This window comes from Podarcis pityusensis (assembly GCF_964106645.2).
Source record: "Podarcis pityusensis genome assembly, chromosome: 12".
Lineage (NCBI taxonomy): Eukaryota > Metazoa > Chordata > Lepidosauria > Squamata > Lacertidae > Podarcis > Podarcis pityusensis.
In genome coordinates, this window is record NC_138037.1 from 6145149 (window position 1) to 6159396 (window position 14248).

The 14248-nt window shown below is 47.0% G+C and overlaps 1 protein-coding gene across 3 annotated transcripts in view; it reads left to right on the plus strand.

The window, feature by feature from the left end:
* The first annotated feature begins 571 nt into the window (after positions 1-571).
* WNT3A (Wnt family member 3A) overlaps positions 572-14248 on the plus strand; it is a 96550-nt gene continuing 82873 nt past the window's right edge. For all 3 annotated transcript variants that reach the window (XR_013977817.1, XR_013977818.1, XM_080974252.1), the window contains exon 1: positions 572-1143. Coding sequence is in view for 1 of the 3 variants with exons in the window: in XM_080974252.1 (XP_080830378.1) it covers positions 1073-1143 (71 nt within the window). In the remaining 2 variants the exon portion in view is untranslated. The remainder of the gene's footprint in view (positions 1144-14248) is intronic.

A 14248-nucleotide genomic window follows, 5' to 3' on the forward strand; every position in this document is an offset into this window, starting at 1 on the left:
GTTGGCTTGCCGGGGGTGGGGGCGGCGGAGGAGGAGGAGGAGGGAAAGTCCTTTGAAAATGATTATTAATAGAGCGGGAAAGCGACTCTTAACATTGAGCAGGAGCCTGATGCTGGTGTGTGGGAGCGATAAAACACATATAATAAATATTTATTTATTTATCTATCTATTTCGGGAGAGTGATATGCACACCCGCTCCCACATGCAAGGAAAAGATCGGCGACTCAGGTCTTTATAACGACCCAATCCTACTTTTCCCCATATTTTATAGGTGGATTTCCTCCCCCCCCCCCCTTCTTCTTTTAAAGCATTTTAGTGGCTCCTTCTACCCAGGGAGTGAAGTCCGGACAGGTTGTTATAGCTACCCTGAGCCACAGGGGTCCCCCCTGTCTATTTAAACCCCCTAAATCTTCCTTTCCCCTTTTCTTCTTCTCCGCCCCCCCTTTTCTTAAACCAACCCCCCTCTCTACTTCCCATCCTCCCCACCCCTCCGGGGGCTGGTGGGCCAACATGTCCTTAATGAGTATTAAAACACTATCTCTTCGCAATTAGCTCATTCCTTCGCCTGGCTTGCTGGATTGACGCACAGCGCAGAAGGAGCTGGAGAAGCCCCGGCAATTTCCCCTTTGGCGATAAGTGCTGATTGGGTCTCTCGCTCAAGCAAGCCTGCTCCAAACTTTTTTCTTCTTCTCCCTCCTCTCTCCCCTGCTAAATGTTTGCCTTTAGTGTCTCTTGGCTGCGAGAAGAGGGATTTCCCCCCCCTTAAAAAACCCACCTCTCCGATATTTATTTTTTTCTTATTTATTGTTTTCGTCTTCTTTGAGAGAGAAGACGAGAAAGAAGATAATTTCTATATAGATATTTCTATATACCTATATACATCCATAGATAGATATATACAGGGAGAACTAGCTACCTGCTTGGGCTGGGTTGGTTTTTATTTTTTTCTGGGGGGTGGGGGTATTTTCTCCGCCCCCCTCCCCTGCATCCAAGAAGAGAAAGTTGGACGTTTTGCTGGTTTTAGAGGGGGGAGATATTAACAGGCCTTTTTTGCCAACTTTTGGGGGGCGAGATGGCCCTTTTGGGATATTTCCTGTTTCTTTGTGGGTTGACCCAAGGTCTCTCAAGCTATCCCATCTGGTGGTAAGTTGACTTTCTTATTGATTGATTATTTGGGGGGTAGGGTGAACCCCCTTTTCTCCCTCTAGCGCTCGCTTTTCAAAGAGATGTTGGATCCCTCCCGTTCCCGAATATGTTGAATGTGGAGGGAAAAGAGATTGTGGTTCCTAAAAGGGTTTTTTAAAGAACGCACTCCCCAGCCCCTGTCGAAAGTCTTTTTATTTATTTAAGCTGTATGTTTATTTTGACTGTGTTAGCCCTGATCTACCGTTCTCCTACTGTAAAGTTAAAAAAAACCCAAGAACCTGAAAAGGTGGGGAGGGGGTGAGAGAGAGAGAGAGAGAGAGAGAAGAGATCAGAGTTGCAGGGTTGTGTGTTTTTTTTTAAAAAAAACTTGCTTTGATCCTCTCCTGCCAAGAACAAAAGGTACTGAGTGAATTAAACAGATAATGATACAAGTCGACACGAGTTTTTCAAGGTGATTTTAAGCTAGTCATGTGGAAGGAGAGGAGGAGGAAAGCAAACGCTCTCCGACAAGAGGAATATATATATGTATAGATTGACGTGCAAAATAATGTGTACGTGTGTGTTTTAAAAGCACGAGCAAAATATTGTACAAGCGCGCAAAAGATATATTTTTTTCCGTGGCGACAGAGATGGACTTGCCTTCCCCTTGGTAAGGTGGGAGCCTCCCCGCCCGCTTCTTAAATAACAACAAAAACAACAACCGACAATCATGGGATCTTGAAACTTGGAACGAAATTCCTAAATATTGTGCCTGGATGAAATTCTGTCAACATGTGGGTGCCAGGACCTGCGTCAATGCTCTTTCGGTAGAACTGAGAGGTGTGTGTCTGTAGATACCTATCGCCAAAATATACACAGATTTTCCTTGGTCTCTATAGTGGCTGCAGGCAGATTCAGTGGAGACAGGGCATCATCTACCCCCCCCCCCAAAAAAATCCTCTATTCCGATTTGAGACAGTGAAGGTTCTTAAGCACTCAGTGCAGAGATATGGACTCTGTATCTAGATCCCTAACTACCCGGCGTCCTTTCTCCTTCGGTATATCAGAGATGGTCCTACTTGGGTTCTTAGGCTATTCGATCCCTCTTTTACGCCTGGGTCGAGGCGCCTTTCGGATCCGGCTCTTCTTCCAAGGAAACGGCTGAGAGCCTTGTGCGACTCGCTGGTTCAGTCTGGGGAGTCCTCAACTCCTGGAAAAGGATCGCCTTTTCTCTCTTTCTGTCCCGGGGAGCCGCGCCAGGCTGCACAGAGACTGTAGGCGGCGGCGTTTGAAATTGACCAGCGTCGAACTAAAGACTTCGGGAAGGGAGGCGAAATTGACTCGGGCTTGCGCGGGTGTCCGGAAGGCAAAGCCTCTTTTCCTCTCTCCACCCCACCCCGCCCCCGTCCCGCAACCATTCCCAAAGATTCCTGGAAGCAAAGAGAAACGCGACCAAGAAGGAAATGTGATTGTGGGGTGGTGGCGAAAGGTTTGTCAAAGATGAGGGTTTGGTGGGGGGAAAGGATTGCCCTCGGAATGGAGAAACCATCAAGACTCTTAAATGAATGGCTGTCAGACGCTCGCTTCCTCCATCAAAGCGCAGAGCGCTCGCCCAGTTGGTGTTAATGTTTCTGATAAAAAGTCTGGGAAAGGTAACTGGGAAAGGCTAGCGACGCTGCGCCCTGCCCCTTTAAGAGCTCGGATTTGGGGCTTTTTGCGGCCAAATGTGAAGGGACTAAAGGAGAGAGAGACTTGGAGAGAGAGAGAAGAGAGTTAGGCGCGCGGGCGTGTTGCGGCACATCAGCCCGATCGGCGGTAATTACAGACTCCAGGGAGTCGGGAAGGAGGAAGGAGGAGGCGGCGGCGGCGGCGAAGCCACCGCGGTCGTTCGCGGGCTTCAGCCGGGCGAAAAGTGCGCCCCCGAGCCGAGCGCCGCAGGAGCGAACCCGAGAGAAGGCTTCGAGGGGGGCGGGTAGCGCTCTTCGCCGGCCGGGGCGCGCATTCCCACGAGCGCAGAGGGAATCGAGGCCTTGGCGAGCGCTGCAAGTTCTTACTAGAGGCTGGGGGCGTTCCTGGAATTTTAATAGCCCTCCGCCACCCCCATCCCCGGAGGTATTGCCTGAGCGCCACCGACTAGCCAGCTGCAGAGCCGAGTCTTGTGTCGAGTCGCCCCGCAGGCAACCCCACACAGAAGCCCCACACACGCACGTGCTCCCGGCAGAGGCTCCGCTGGAGCAGTTGGTGCAGTCGGTAGAATAAAGCGGCATAAGGTTTCGCGGACTGGGACACTTTAGGCAGCCGTGGGGATGGGGAGGAAGGGGAATGGACCCGCACGACCGTCGTCCCGCCGGCAAATTTCCTTGCACATCGAAAAACAGCACCGTCTTCGGGAGTACAAGGGTGGGTGTGTGGGTGTGGGTGTGGGTGTGGGTGTGTGTGTGTGTGTAAGAGGGAGAGAGCGCAAACCGAGCGTGCAAACCTCCCCACCGCCCAAGTGGTGCAGTCCGGGGTTAGCTTCACCACTTGCTCGCAGCTTGCGCATAAAAAGGCCCTCTGTGCGCAAATCCACCTGCCTGTTTGTAGCTCAGATGCCCTTTCTTAAAATGTTAAAAAGTGTGTAAAAGGTCTAAACTAAAGGCAGTTGGTTTACACGTACATGGATGGTTTCCTGGTTTCTCAGTGTTCTGCTTCTGGGGATAACCTTTAGGACATTTTAAAAATTAAATTAGATTTGGATCTCATGAGTGATGCCCTGTGTCAGATATAGGCAGGCGTGAGCATTGGCGAAGACGGTTTTTGCAGAGCATCTATGCACATCGTATTAAAATATTAAGCCCGGCTGCTGTCTGAAACACAGGACAATATAAGGGATGGATGTTCATTTCGTTAGGGTGAGCTAAAGACAGAAGAAGATACACTCGATCAATCTCTTTTTTTTTATGCGGTCATAAAGCCGAACAAGCTGATACCCTAGCAAAAGTCTGTGTAGGGAATACAGGAAGAGCTTCTGCTGGTGTACAAAAACGCAATTTCCCTTGCACACACTTTTTTAAAAAAAAGCCGATGTAGTCTCCTTAAGCCACCTTGCTTTTTAAAATCCACAGGAAAGGACAAAACTGGCATCTCCTAAAAAGCTCGTGTCTGTGTTTGTACTCACCACTCGCCTTTATGTCAAAATGCGGGGCGGAGAACTAGGGTCACCCAGATTCCCAGAGGAAACAGAAAGGAGTTAAGACAGTTTCTTGAGAGTAATTCAGTACTCAGGTGTATAATGAATTACTGCTTCTACAGCTCTGTATATGTGTGTAGGACAGTGGCGGATTGAAGCACACTTGACTTGCACGTTCAGTTTTCATTGAAAACAACAGACCATTCCTTGCAAGTACCCGTGTTTATGAGGATCAGCTTACAAAGGCTCCTTTTATAGCAGGTCCGAAAATGGTTACAGAATTTTGAGGGCTTTTTATACATTTTTTGTGTGTGTGTTTTAGAGGCACGTATAAGGCAATTTGAAAGAAGCGGCTCCCTTTACTAGCAATGCAATCCTTTACATGTCTACGCAGAAGTAAATCCATTCAATTCAATAGGAGTTGCTCCCGGGTTAGTAAGCATATGATTGCAGCCTAAATGATCAGCAATATGTGCGAGATTGCAAATACGACTTCGACCCAAAATCCAAAATACTGTACTTAAAAAATCGCTTACAAACATTCCCTCCCCCCTTCGGAAAGAATTCCAAAGAACATTCGTTTTTTTCCATTCCTTAAAGAACGATATTTAATTAATATATAGGAAAGTGGGTGGGCAGGGGGAAGGAGGGAGAATCTCTCCTTTTAGAAAATAAGATCGATTAAGGCTGCAATCCTATAGCCAATAAGGCTTGCTTCTGAGTAGACCCATAAAGGAACGCGCTGCGGGGAGAAAGTAGCAAGGCGGGCGTGTGAAGAGGGAACGCGGTTGAGGAAAAGGCCACTGTGTCTGTCAAGCGCGTTTGTTTTGTCTGGACTCCTATAATGTACACGTCTCTGAACATACATTCTCTCTCTCTCTCTCTCTCTCTCTCTCTCTCATTTTCTTTCGGGGGGGGGGAGGCGGGCGTCGTCGTCGGCAGAATTCCCCAAATAGTTCAGGTATGACAGAGGGCACAAGATAATAAAATGTAAATATTAAAACCTTGATAAGACAGGTTACCTCGCACACCTGGGCTGCAAGCAACGTGGGGGGAGGGAAAGCAAGTAGCTACGCATTTATTCAAATTCGAAGAAAGCCCCAATAAGCGAAGCCCTTCAATTTCACTATAAATGCCCCCCCCCAAAAAAAACCCTATGGAAAGCGACAAGGAAGAAGAGGGCAATTTCCTTATATTTTCGCTCAACCCGCCCCCTATCCCGCCCTAAAAAATATGGGTTACGACCCTACACACATTTATCTAGGAGTAAGTGTCATTGAACTCAGTGGGCTTACTTCTGAGTAGGCATGGCTAGACTTGCACTTGCAAGTCAAGACCAGAATCTTCAGTGCAAGCGTGATCTTTACAGGGCAATCCTAATCAGATTTATTCAGAAGGAAATCTTTCGGATCCTGGGATTTATTTTCCAGATAAATATGTTCAGAACTGCAGCTTCTGTTTCTTAAGGTTCAAACCTGCCTGGAAATGATACTCGCTGTCTTTGCTCCCAGTCTGCAAATCAGATGGCAGTGTTTAGTCGGCAAGCGCTCTGCACATGCTCAAAGGCACTAAAATCAGATTGAAATGCTGAAATCAAAGTTTATTTTATACTCCTCGCCGTCCAAAACAGGTTACATAGCGAACAATTTACATTAAGCATCTCCGCCATGCCATCAAACACGCACTGTATTAATTTTATTTATGGGGTAGAGAGCTCTGAAATCTTAACTAGTGTTCTTCCAAACTGGGGTGGTTTGGGTATCGTGGCGAAGCTCTCCATCAAGGTATAAACCAGCGAAATAGGTGCCCCAGTTTACGGTGTGTCTGGAAGCCTTAGTACTTTTGCACCTTTTCACACGTGACGTCTGTTTGCTTGTTTAAAATCGTGTGCGTTGCAAATGCAAACCCATTGTCAACAAAAACATACATTTTAGAGTCTTTTCACACCCTATGCTAAAAGTGACTTTGAAGCTCTGCTATTTGTGGCACGTGTGGATGTTGTTAATCCGAGGAAGAAAGCTGAGTGGTTGTATCGAAGCTATACACTGTAGCCAAGGTTCTACAACTCCGTTACAGACCGACTGAAGGAAAAGGCTCCCTTTCATCACGTGCTATCCCATTCACACGTGTAGTAAACAGGCAATATCCTTTTGGGGGCACGTGAGAATGCAGACTTCAGGTGTTGAAACCTGGCTATTGTTTTTGATAGAAGACTAGTAGATTTCATTGAACTGCGGGGTTTTTTCTTTACTACCGTCTGGTCTGCCCCTTTTAAAACTGGCTCAGACCTGCTGTAATAAATAAAACCCTGTTTCAAAATAAAATAAAAACCAAAGGACGGGAGGAACTCAGATTTGTAAAGTAACCACTCATATTAAATTCAGGGAGCTTATCTCATACCTCATCCTCCTAAACATGATTGCTTGGGAATAAGTAGACTGGAGGGCACAGTTTTAATGTTCAGATCCAAACGTTCCCATTTAGGATTACACTCCATTGAAACCTACTAGACTTATTTCCAAGTTAGGACAAAATCCTTGCCATGCACACTTCCTTGAGAGTCAATAACCCTCATGGATGAATACAGTGGGATTTACTTTCGAGTAAACACACACTAGACCTGACTGCGTCTGCCTTTGGAATCTGCAGTGAAATGTCACATTCAGAAGAATTCTAAACTCTTGGAATGTGATCGGGACCATTTTGGGGGGAAGCATGATAAGTTCCACTTAGTTCACTTACACAGGAGTAAACCTCAAGAATTTAACCAACAACTTCTGATCATCTGACTGGTCACTGTGAGAAGAGGGTGATGGACTAGATGGGCCCTTAGTCTGATTCAGCAGACTCTTCTTGTGAGTAGACATCATTGCTGTGAGCCACTAGTCTATAAATTGAAATAATGGGATCCCTTTAGAGAGTACCTTTGCTCACACCCAGCCTGATCCTATGCATGTTTATTCCCACTGGGTTCAGAAGTAACACAGCATCATAAGCATTGCGACTCAGAAGAAGGTCTTATTGAATTGAACGGGTCTAGGATTGTAGTCCAGAAATCCTCTGCTTTTGTACCCCAGTTCCGTATTCTCTAAAAGCGGTTGTAAAAGTCACACTCCTCATTAGCAGCCCTCATCACCTTTGTCCAAACCCTCCTCTCCCACAAAACCCAGCCATTTCCATTTGATTTAGGAACCTTATCCAAACCATTTCAGCAGCAAGATCCACAAACAGCTTTTTGTTTTGGCTTTAACCGGCCTGAATGGAAAAATCCAGCAAAACCAAGGCTGCCATTCCATCACTGCCACCACCCCGCAAAAAAGCGAAAAATTTTAATTTCATAATCATAATATAATAATCCCTGTAGCACCTGCCTCTAGAAACCCGTGCTATTTTTATTAACGCATCTGGAGTCACGCCTCTTTTGAATTATTATTTTTTTAAGAACAAATTGTGGGGTGTTTTTTTTAAGAACAAAGACATTTTCTCTTATAGAAAAAACAGAGAGAGAGAGAGAAGGCCATCAAATCTTGCATCTCTTGGTGTGCATATTTCTTCTCCATCAGACCAAGATTTGAACTGCAAAGGGCGGAGGGGGGCGTGTCTGGAGGTGGATGTTGTGGAAAATGCAGTCACCTGCCTGCTGAGCAGCCACCCCCACACACCTAATTTGTTTCCCTGTGTAAACTAGTTTCTGGATAGTTAATGACATTTAATTATTATTTTTGGGTGTGTGTGCTTGTGTGAATAGGCAAACTGTCCTGGACAGTTAGTTAATCCAGCTTCTTTTACCCTTTCCCCATTTCAGCTCTGTGTGTGCACATCTGCCTTAGCGAGTTGGGTTGGAGCCCAGGTCGCATGGCCTCTCGGAATTCTCCACCCTGTTTTGTGGGCATGGAAACTTGGGGGACCAGTTCACCCCATTTTTCTCCAGAAATGGAGGAGAAACTGTCCCGACAGTTTCCATTTTGGGGTTTAGCAGGAAGTACTTTTTACAGAGCACATAAATTATGGAACTTGCTCTCACATGGAGCAGGGACGGCCACCAACTTGAATGGCTTTTACAAGAGGATTTAGACAAATTCATGGACGAGGGGAGAGTGCTCTTGCGCTGAAATCCTGTTTGCAGGCTTCCCACAATGGGCAGCTGCTTGGCCAATGTGAGAACAGGATACAGTGGTACCTCAGGTTAAGTACTTAATTCATTCCAGAGGTCCGTTCTTAACCTGAAACTGTTCTTAACCTGAAGCACCACTTTAGTTAATGGGGCCTCTCGCTACTGCCGCGCCGCCAGAGCACAATTTCTGTTCTCATCCTGAAGCAAAGTTCTTAACCTGAAGCACTATTTCTGGGTTAGCGGAGTCTGTAACCTGAAGCATATGTAACCTGAAGCGTATGTAACCTGATGTACCACTGTACTGGACTGGATAGGCCACTGGCATTATCCAGCAGGCTATTCTTATGTTCTTATGTTCCCCTTCCAGCTGTGACACCAGCTGCAACCATGTTGGCATCCCATGGACATCATTTTGCATCATCTGTAATGCCCAGGACCCTGGCTTCATTTCTGGCATGGAGAGGGGAGGGGAATGGTCTCTGTCACCAAAACATGGTTGAGACTATTCAGAGTAAAAACCACAAAGTGGCCCTTTTGGGGGGGGGGCAGGGGGAAATAAAAATACCTTCTCTGAGAAGCTTCTTCTCAGCTCTACGCTGGTGGAAAGCTTAGGCCTTTGCACAAATCCTAGAGACTAAGGCTGTACCTAGCCCTTCCCCCCTTTGCCTTGAAGTAAGCTGCATAGGTCCTGATTTGTAGGGACGCGGGTGGTGCTGTGGGTTAAACCACAGAGCCTAGGACTTGCTGATCAGAAGGTCGGTGGTTCGAATCCCTGCGACGGGGTGATATCCCGTTGCTCGGTCCCTGCTCCTGCCAACCTAGCAGTTTGAAAGCACATCAAAGTGCAAGTAGATAAATAGGTACCGCTCCGGCGGGAAGGTAAATGGCGTTTCCGTGCACTGCTCTGGTTCTCCAGAAGTGGCTTAGTCATGCTGGCCACATGACCCGGAAGCTGTATGCTGGCTCCCTCGGCCAATAAAGTGAGATGAGCGCCGCAACCCCAGAGTCAGCCACGACTGGACCTAATGGTCAGGGGTCCCTTTACCTTTACCTTTAAGCTGCACTGAACTCAATAAGAGTTACTTTTGAGTAGCCTTAGACTAGCATTAAACTCAGTGTGACAAGAGCAACTGTGCACAGGGTTTTATTTTGGCACAGCTGGATTAGTAGCGTTGAGTGCAGAATTAAGATCTGCTTTGTACCCAATATTTATTCATCCAGCAGCAGTAGATCCAGGAAACACACTGGATGTTGTTATGGCAGTCAGCGGTTTGCCCCCCCCCCCCCAGCATTTTGTCCAGAAAGCTTCAAACATTTTTCCTCTGAGGGATTCTAGGATTGGCCAGCAAGTGTTCTAGTAAGTAGCCAAGTTTCTCAAATAGCTCACCAGGGACCAGCCATCTCTGCTATGTCAAGAGATTTTGCTCAAGATGAAAATTGTGAATTGAAATCTGAGGACTTTCCCCTTTCAAAATATCTGAGGAATTTTGTGAGAAGCTCCCCCTCCCCCTCCCCCCCAAAAAAGATGGAGGGAAGGGAAAGCAAGTATAAGAAGAGTCCTGTAGCTTCAGGCTAAAGGCCCATCTAGTCCTGTATCATGCTCTCACAGTGGCCAACCATTCACCATGGATATTTTGTTAACCCTGTTGATGGGCTATTGCATGGAATAGTTAAATAGTTGATCTATTAGATTCACTCCTACAAGCTAAAGCGATGGCCAACAACTGGGGTAGCTTTAAACGAAAACTTGACAAATCCATAGAGAATTCCCCCTCTGAGTGCACAGAGTTCTTCTAAGCTATCAATTTGAACTGGGTACCACCTTTTGAAAAGGGACGCGGGTGGCGCTGTGGGTTAAACCACAGAGCCTAGAACTTGCCGATCAGAAGGTTGGCAGTTTGAATCCCCGTGACGGGGTGAGCTCCAGTTGCTCGGTCCCTGCTCCTGCCAACCTAGCAGTTTGAAAGCACGTCAAAGTGCAAGTAGATAAATAGGTACCGCTCCAGCGGGAAGGTAAACATGTGCTGCTCTGGTTTGCCAGAAGCGGCTTAGTCATGCTGGCCACATGACCCGGAAGCTGTACGCCGGCTCCCTCAGCCAATAAAGCGAGATGAGCGCTGCAACCCCAGAGTCGGCCACGACTGGACCTAATGGTCAGGGGTCCCTTTACCTTTACCTACCACCTTTTGAAGGGAGCCAGCAGTGTGGGCTGCATGCACTGAGTCCATTGCTGGGTTCATGGGTGGTGCTGGAGGCTCTTGTCAAAGCCTCCAGATTTGACTGTAGCATGGGAAACTCTGCAGCCAGGATCTGACACCTCAAACAACCTTCTCTGGTTCTACCTTGACCCGGATTGTGGGCCAGGGGAAGAGCAAATGAAGGTGACTTGAGGGAACCAGATGACTGGAAGTGGTTCTCCATGGTTCCAGGACAGGGGTCTCTCGCAGCCCTACCTGGAGATGCCACTGCTTGAACCCAGGACCATCAGCATGCAAGTCAGCTGCAGTACCACTCAGCTACAGCCCTTCTCCATACAAGGAACATAGTGATCTGCCTTGCACCACCAGAATGTTGGTCCATCTTGCTCAGTATGGTCTGCACTGACCAGCAGCGGTTCTCTAGGGTCCCAGGACAGGAGTCTTTCCCAGCCCACCCTGGAGATGCCAGAGGTTGAACGGCCCTTACCTGAAGTATTCCCATCAAAGGTATGCATTAAGTTGAAGGAGTTAGAATCACTCTTTCTGGAACTATTTAAAACTGGATAGGACAAAGCCCTAAAGAATTTACAGTAGGAAACACGTCCCCGGGGAGAATGGAACGCATGAGCTCATCGTAAGCCTTCCACACTCTGTGCTCAGGTATGTGAGTCAGGGAAGGAAATGTCTTTTTAAGTTTATGGGAGCTCCAATGTTGTCACAAAACACAGGCTAGGTAGGGATCACAGAAAGTGCCATACCTTTGTAAAGGGTGATGGCTATGTTCTGCCTCCACTGTTGGAGGCAGCAATGAAATTCTGAGTTTCAGTTGCAAGAAACTGCAGGAGGGGTGTGTGTGGGTGTGTGTCCTTGCATTCATGTCTTGCTTGCAGGCTTCACATGGGCATCTGGTTCGTCACTGTGAGAACAGGATCCTGGACTAGACGGGCCACTGCTCTGATCCACCAAGGCTTTCCTCACATCCTTAGGAGAACAGCAATCCTCAGGAAAAGAAAGAACACAACATCTTTTCTGGAGATGTCTCTACATTGGTTCCTGTTCCTAGAATGCATGGTTTGAGTAACAAGCCTGCTGACCTGAAAAGGACTTTATGAGCCATAATAATAGCATTTACCAAACATTTCACAAGCACGTGTCGCAAAGGGGAAATCCTCTCTGAGTCACACTGCATCATGTTTGGATGGCTGAGGTTTTTACTCCCACCAGGTGTGCAGGTGCTGGGGCACCTGAATGAGAATATGGCATTCCATGGTCCGTCCACAGACACCGCTGGGATGTTTCTTAAGCTAGGCCTGTGCTTTGCAGAAACCTGGCTTCTGTTTTGTCGAAAGCTTCCTCCCTCCCCCCAAAGAGGTTTCCATTTTTTGGCCTCCTTTTTCAGGCACTTAAGAATTTCTTTAGAGGGTTTTGAGTTCCCCTTATCATTAAAAGGCAAATTGGGGGTAGGGTTGCTAGACATCTGGAGTTGACCTGAAGCTTCCAAATTTGCCTGGCCCCCACCAGGTGGCAGAGGGAGGGCTTGAATCTCGAGGTGGACAGGAGTGTCTTTAAGTTTAAAAAAAACATTAAGAAGGCTATGCATACAACTTGCAAGCTTCAGCCAATTATTCCATCGTCTCGGGGAGGTGGGATCTATCCTCTTCTGCTCCCTCCTCCCCTCTCCCAATTAACCTCCATCTCCAGGGCTCAGTGGTGAGAGGGAGAACAGAGGAAGAATCATTACAGCTCACCCCCATAATATCATTAGGGGATGCCCCTAGGTCTCATGTTTGTGCCCTGAAATTTGAGGGTCTGGGCTGCTCCTGACCTGGCAACCTGGCAACTGGCGGTGGTGTGTAGTATAAGCTGCCTTATAATAATTCAGACTATTGATCCATCTAGCTCAGTATTGTTTTCACTGAGTGGCAGTGACTCTTCAGAGTTCCAGACAACGGTACCTCCAAATGCTACCCGGAGATGCTGGGGTTTGAACCTAGGACCTTCTGCATGGAAGTCAGATGCTCTACTACTGAGCTACAGTCCTTCCCAATGTGTTTGTTTGGTCAACCTGCCCAGCCAGCATGGTTAATGGTGGGGGGGTGGGGGTGATGAGAATTGTGGTCCAGCAATGTCTGGAGGGCCACAGGTTCTCCATTCCTCCTGTAAAAAGAATCGCCAGCTCTCTGCAGCCTCCCTGCCTGCCTAATCTGGAAAAGCCCCAGGGTAGGAGTTATTTAGTAATGTCTTTCCATTTTCTTTAATGGAAGTACACGCACCCAGTAAGGCTGCTGAGGGCAGACAAATAGTGAGATGATTTGTAGAATGAAAGGAAGGACACTCACAAACACCCCACATCCATATTATGGGGCCCAGAATGGAGCTATACAAACATACAGACGCAGGGACATTGCAATGAGAACAAAACCTGTCCTTGGGGAGAGGCTGCCATTTGCCTCTGAATATGGAGTGTAGCAGGCACCTTGCATCCTATGCCAGGGGGTGTCTGCATCACACAGTCCTGCCCATCAGAGTGACAGGCATTTCACTAACTGAAACTGCAAAGGCATGACTGCAACGAAGGCTTTGTGTGTTGCTCTTTTCCGACAGTGTGGAGCTAAATGCTGGCATCATCTTCCAGTGTGGAATGAAAAGCGGTTAATAGCTGTCTTCAGTTGATGTTGGCAAGCAGACAGAGTGGGCCACCTCCATCGCTATTATGATATCAGCTTAGCTCTAACAAAGTCATATTAAGTTACAGCACGGAGGTGTCTGTGCCAAGGAGCGAGCTACTGATATACGCCATTAATTTGTGGGTTTTCCTCCACATTCTGGCGCTGCCGAGACCTAGTCTTCCTAAGGGCCTCCACAAAGCAGTTTGCCACACGGGGTGGGTGGACCTTCCTGTCCCCTCCAGGAAGCAAAGCAGAGAAACAAAAATTAAAAATTAAATGCTATGAAGAAACCAAACCCACCCCACCATTTATGATTGAGAAGCTGAATGTTGGGAGATTCAGAACATATAAAAGAAAGTATTTCTTCATGCCATGCATTTTTAAACTATGGAACTTGCTTCCAGAAGAAGCAGTGATGGGCATGAATTTGGATGGCTTTAAAAGAGGATTGGACAAATTCATGGAGGAGAAAGCTATCGAGGGTTGCTAGCAGTGCCGGATTTATGTATAGGCTAAGTAGGCTGAAGCCTAGGGCCTTAGATGCATTTTCTTTAAGAGATAAGTTTAGGATAAAATCCTTTATTCCTATATTCCTATATTAGATGCACTTGAAGCCAATTTAAAAAGAAGTACTGTGTACGGTGATGTTGCACAATTGTTTTCTATTCTTGCTCCTCTGAAAGCATCTAAGCAAGAAATTTAGCAAGGTGTTGAACTGTTGATGGAAGCATACCCAGAAGATATGGACCTAAAACTTATTTAATTTTGCACTTTCACCTGTACGTGAGACAAAGCCATAGGCTTACAGCAGAGCACTCTCTGTCTCATACAGACCTTTATAAAATTATATACAAGGAAAAAATTCAGGTGGCCTTTCCTAATGTGGAAGCAATCCTGCGGCTATTTCTTAGCTTTATGGTCACTAACTGCTCGGGAGAGAGGAGTTTTTCAAGACTCAAAAGAATTAAAAATG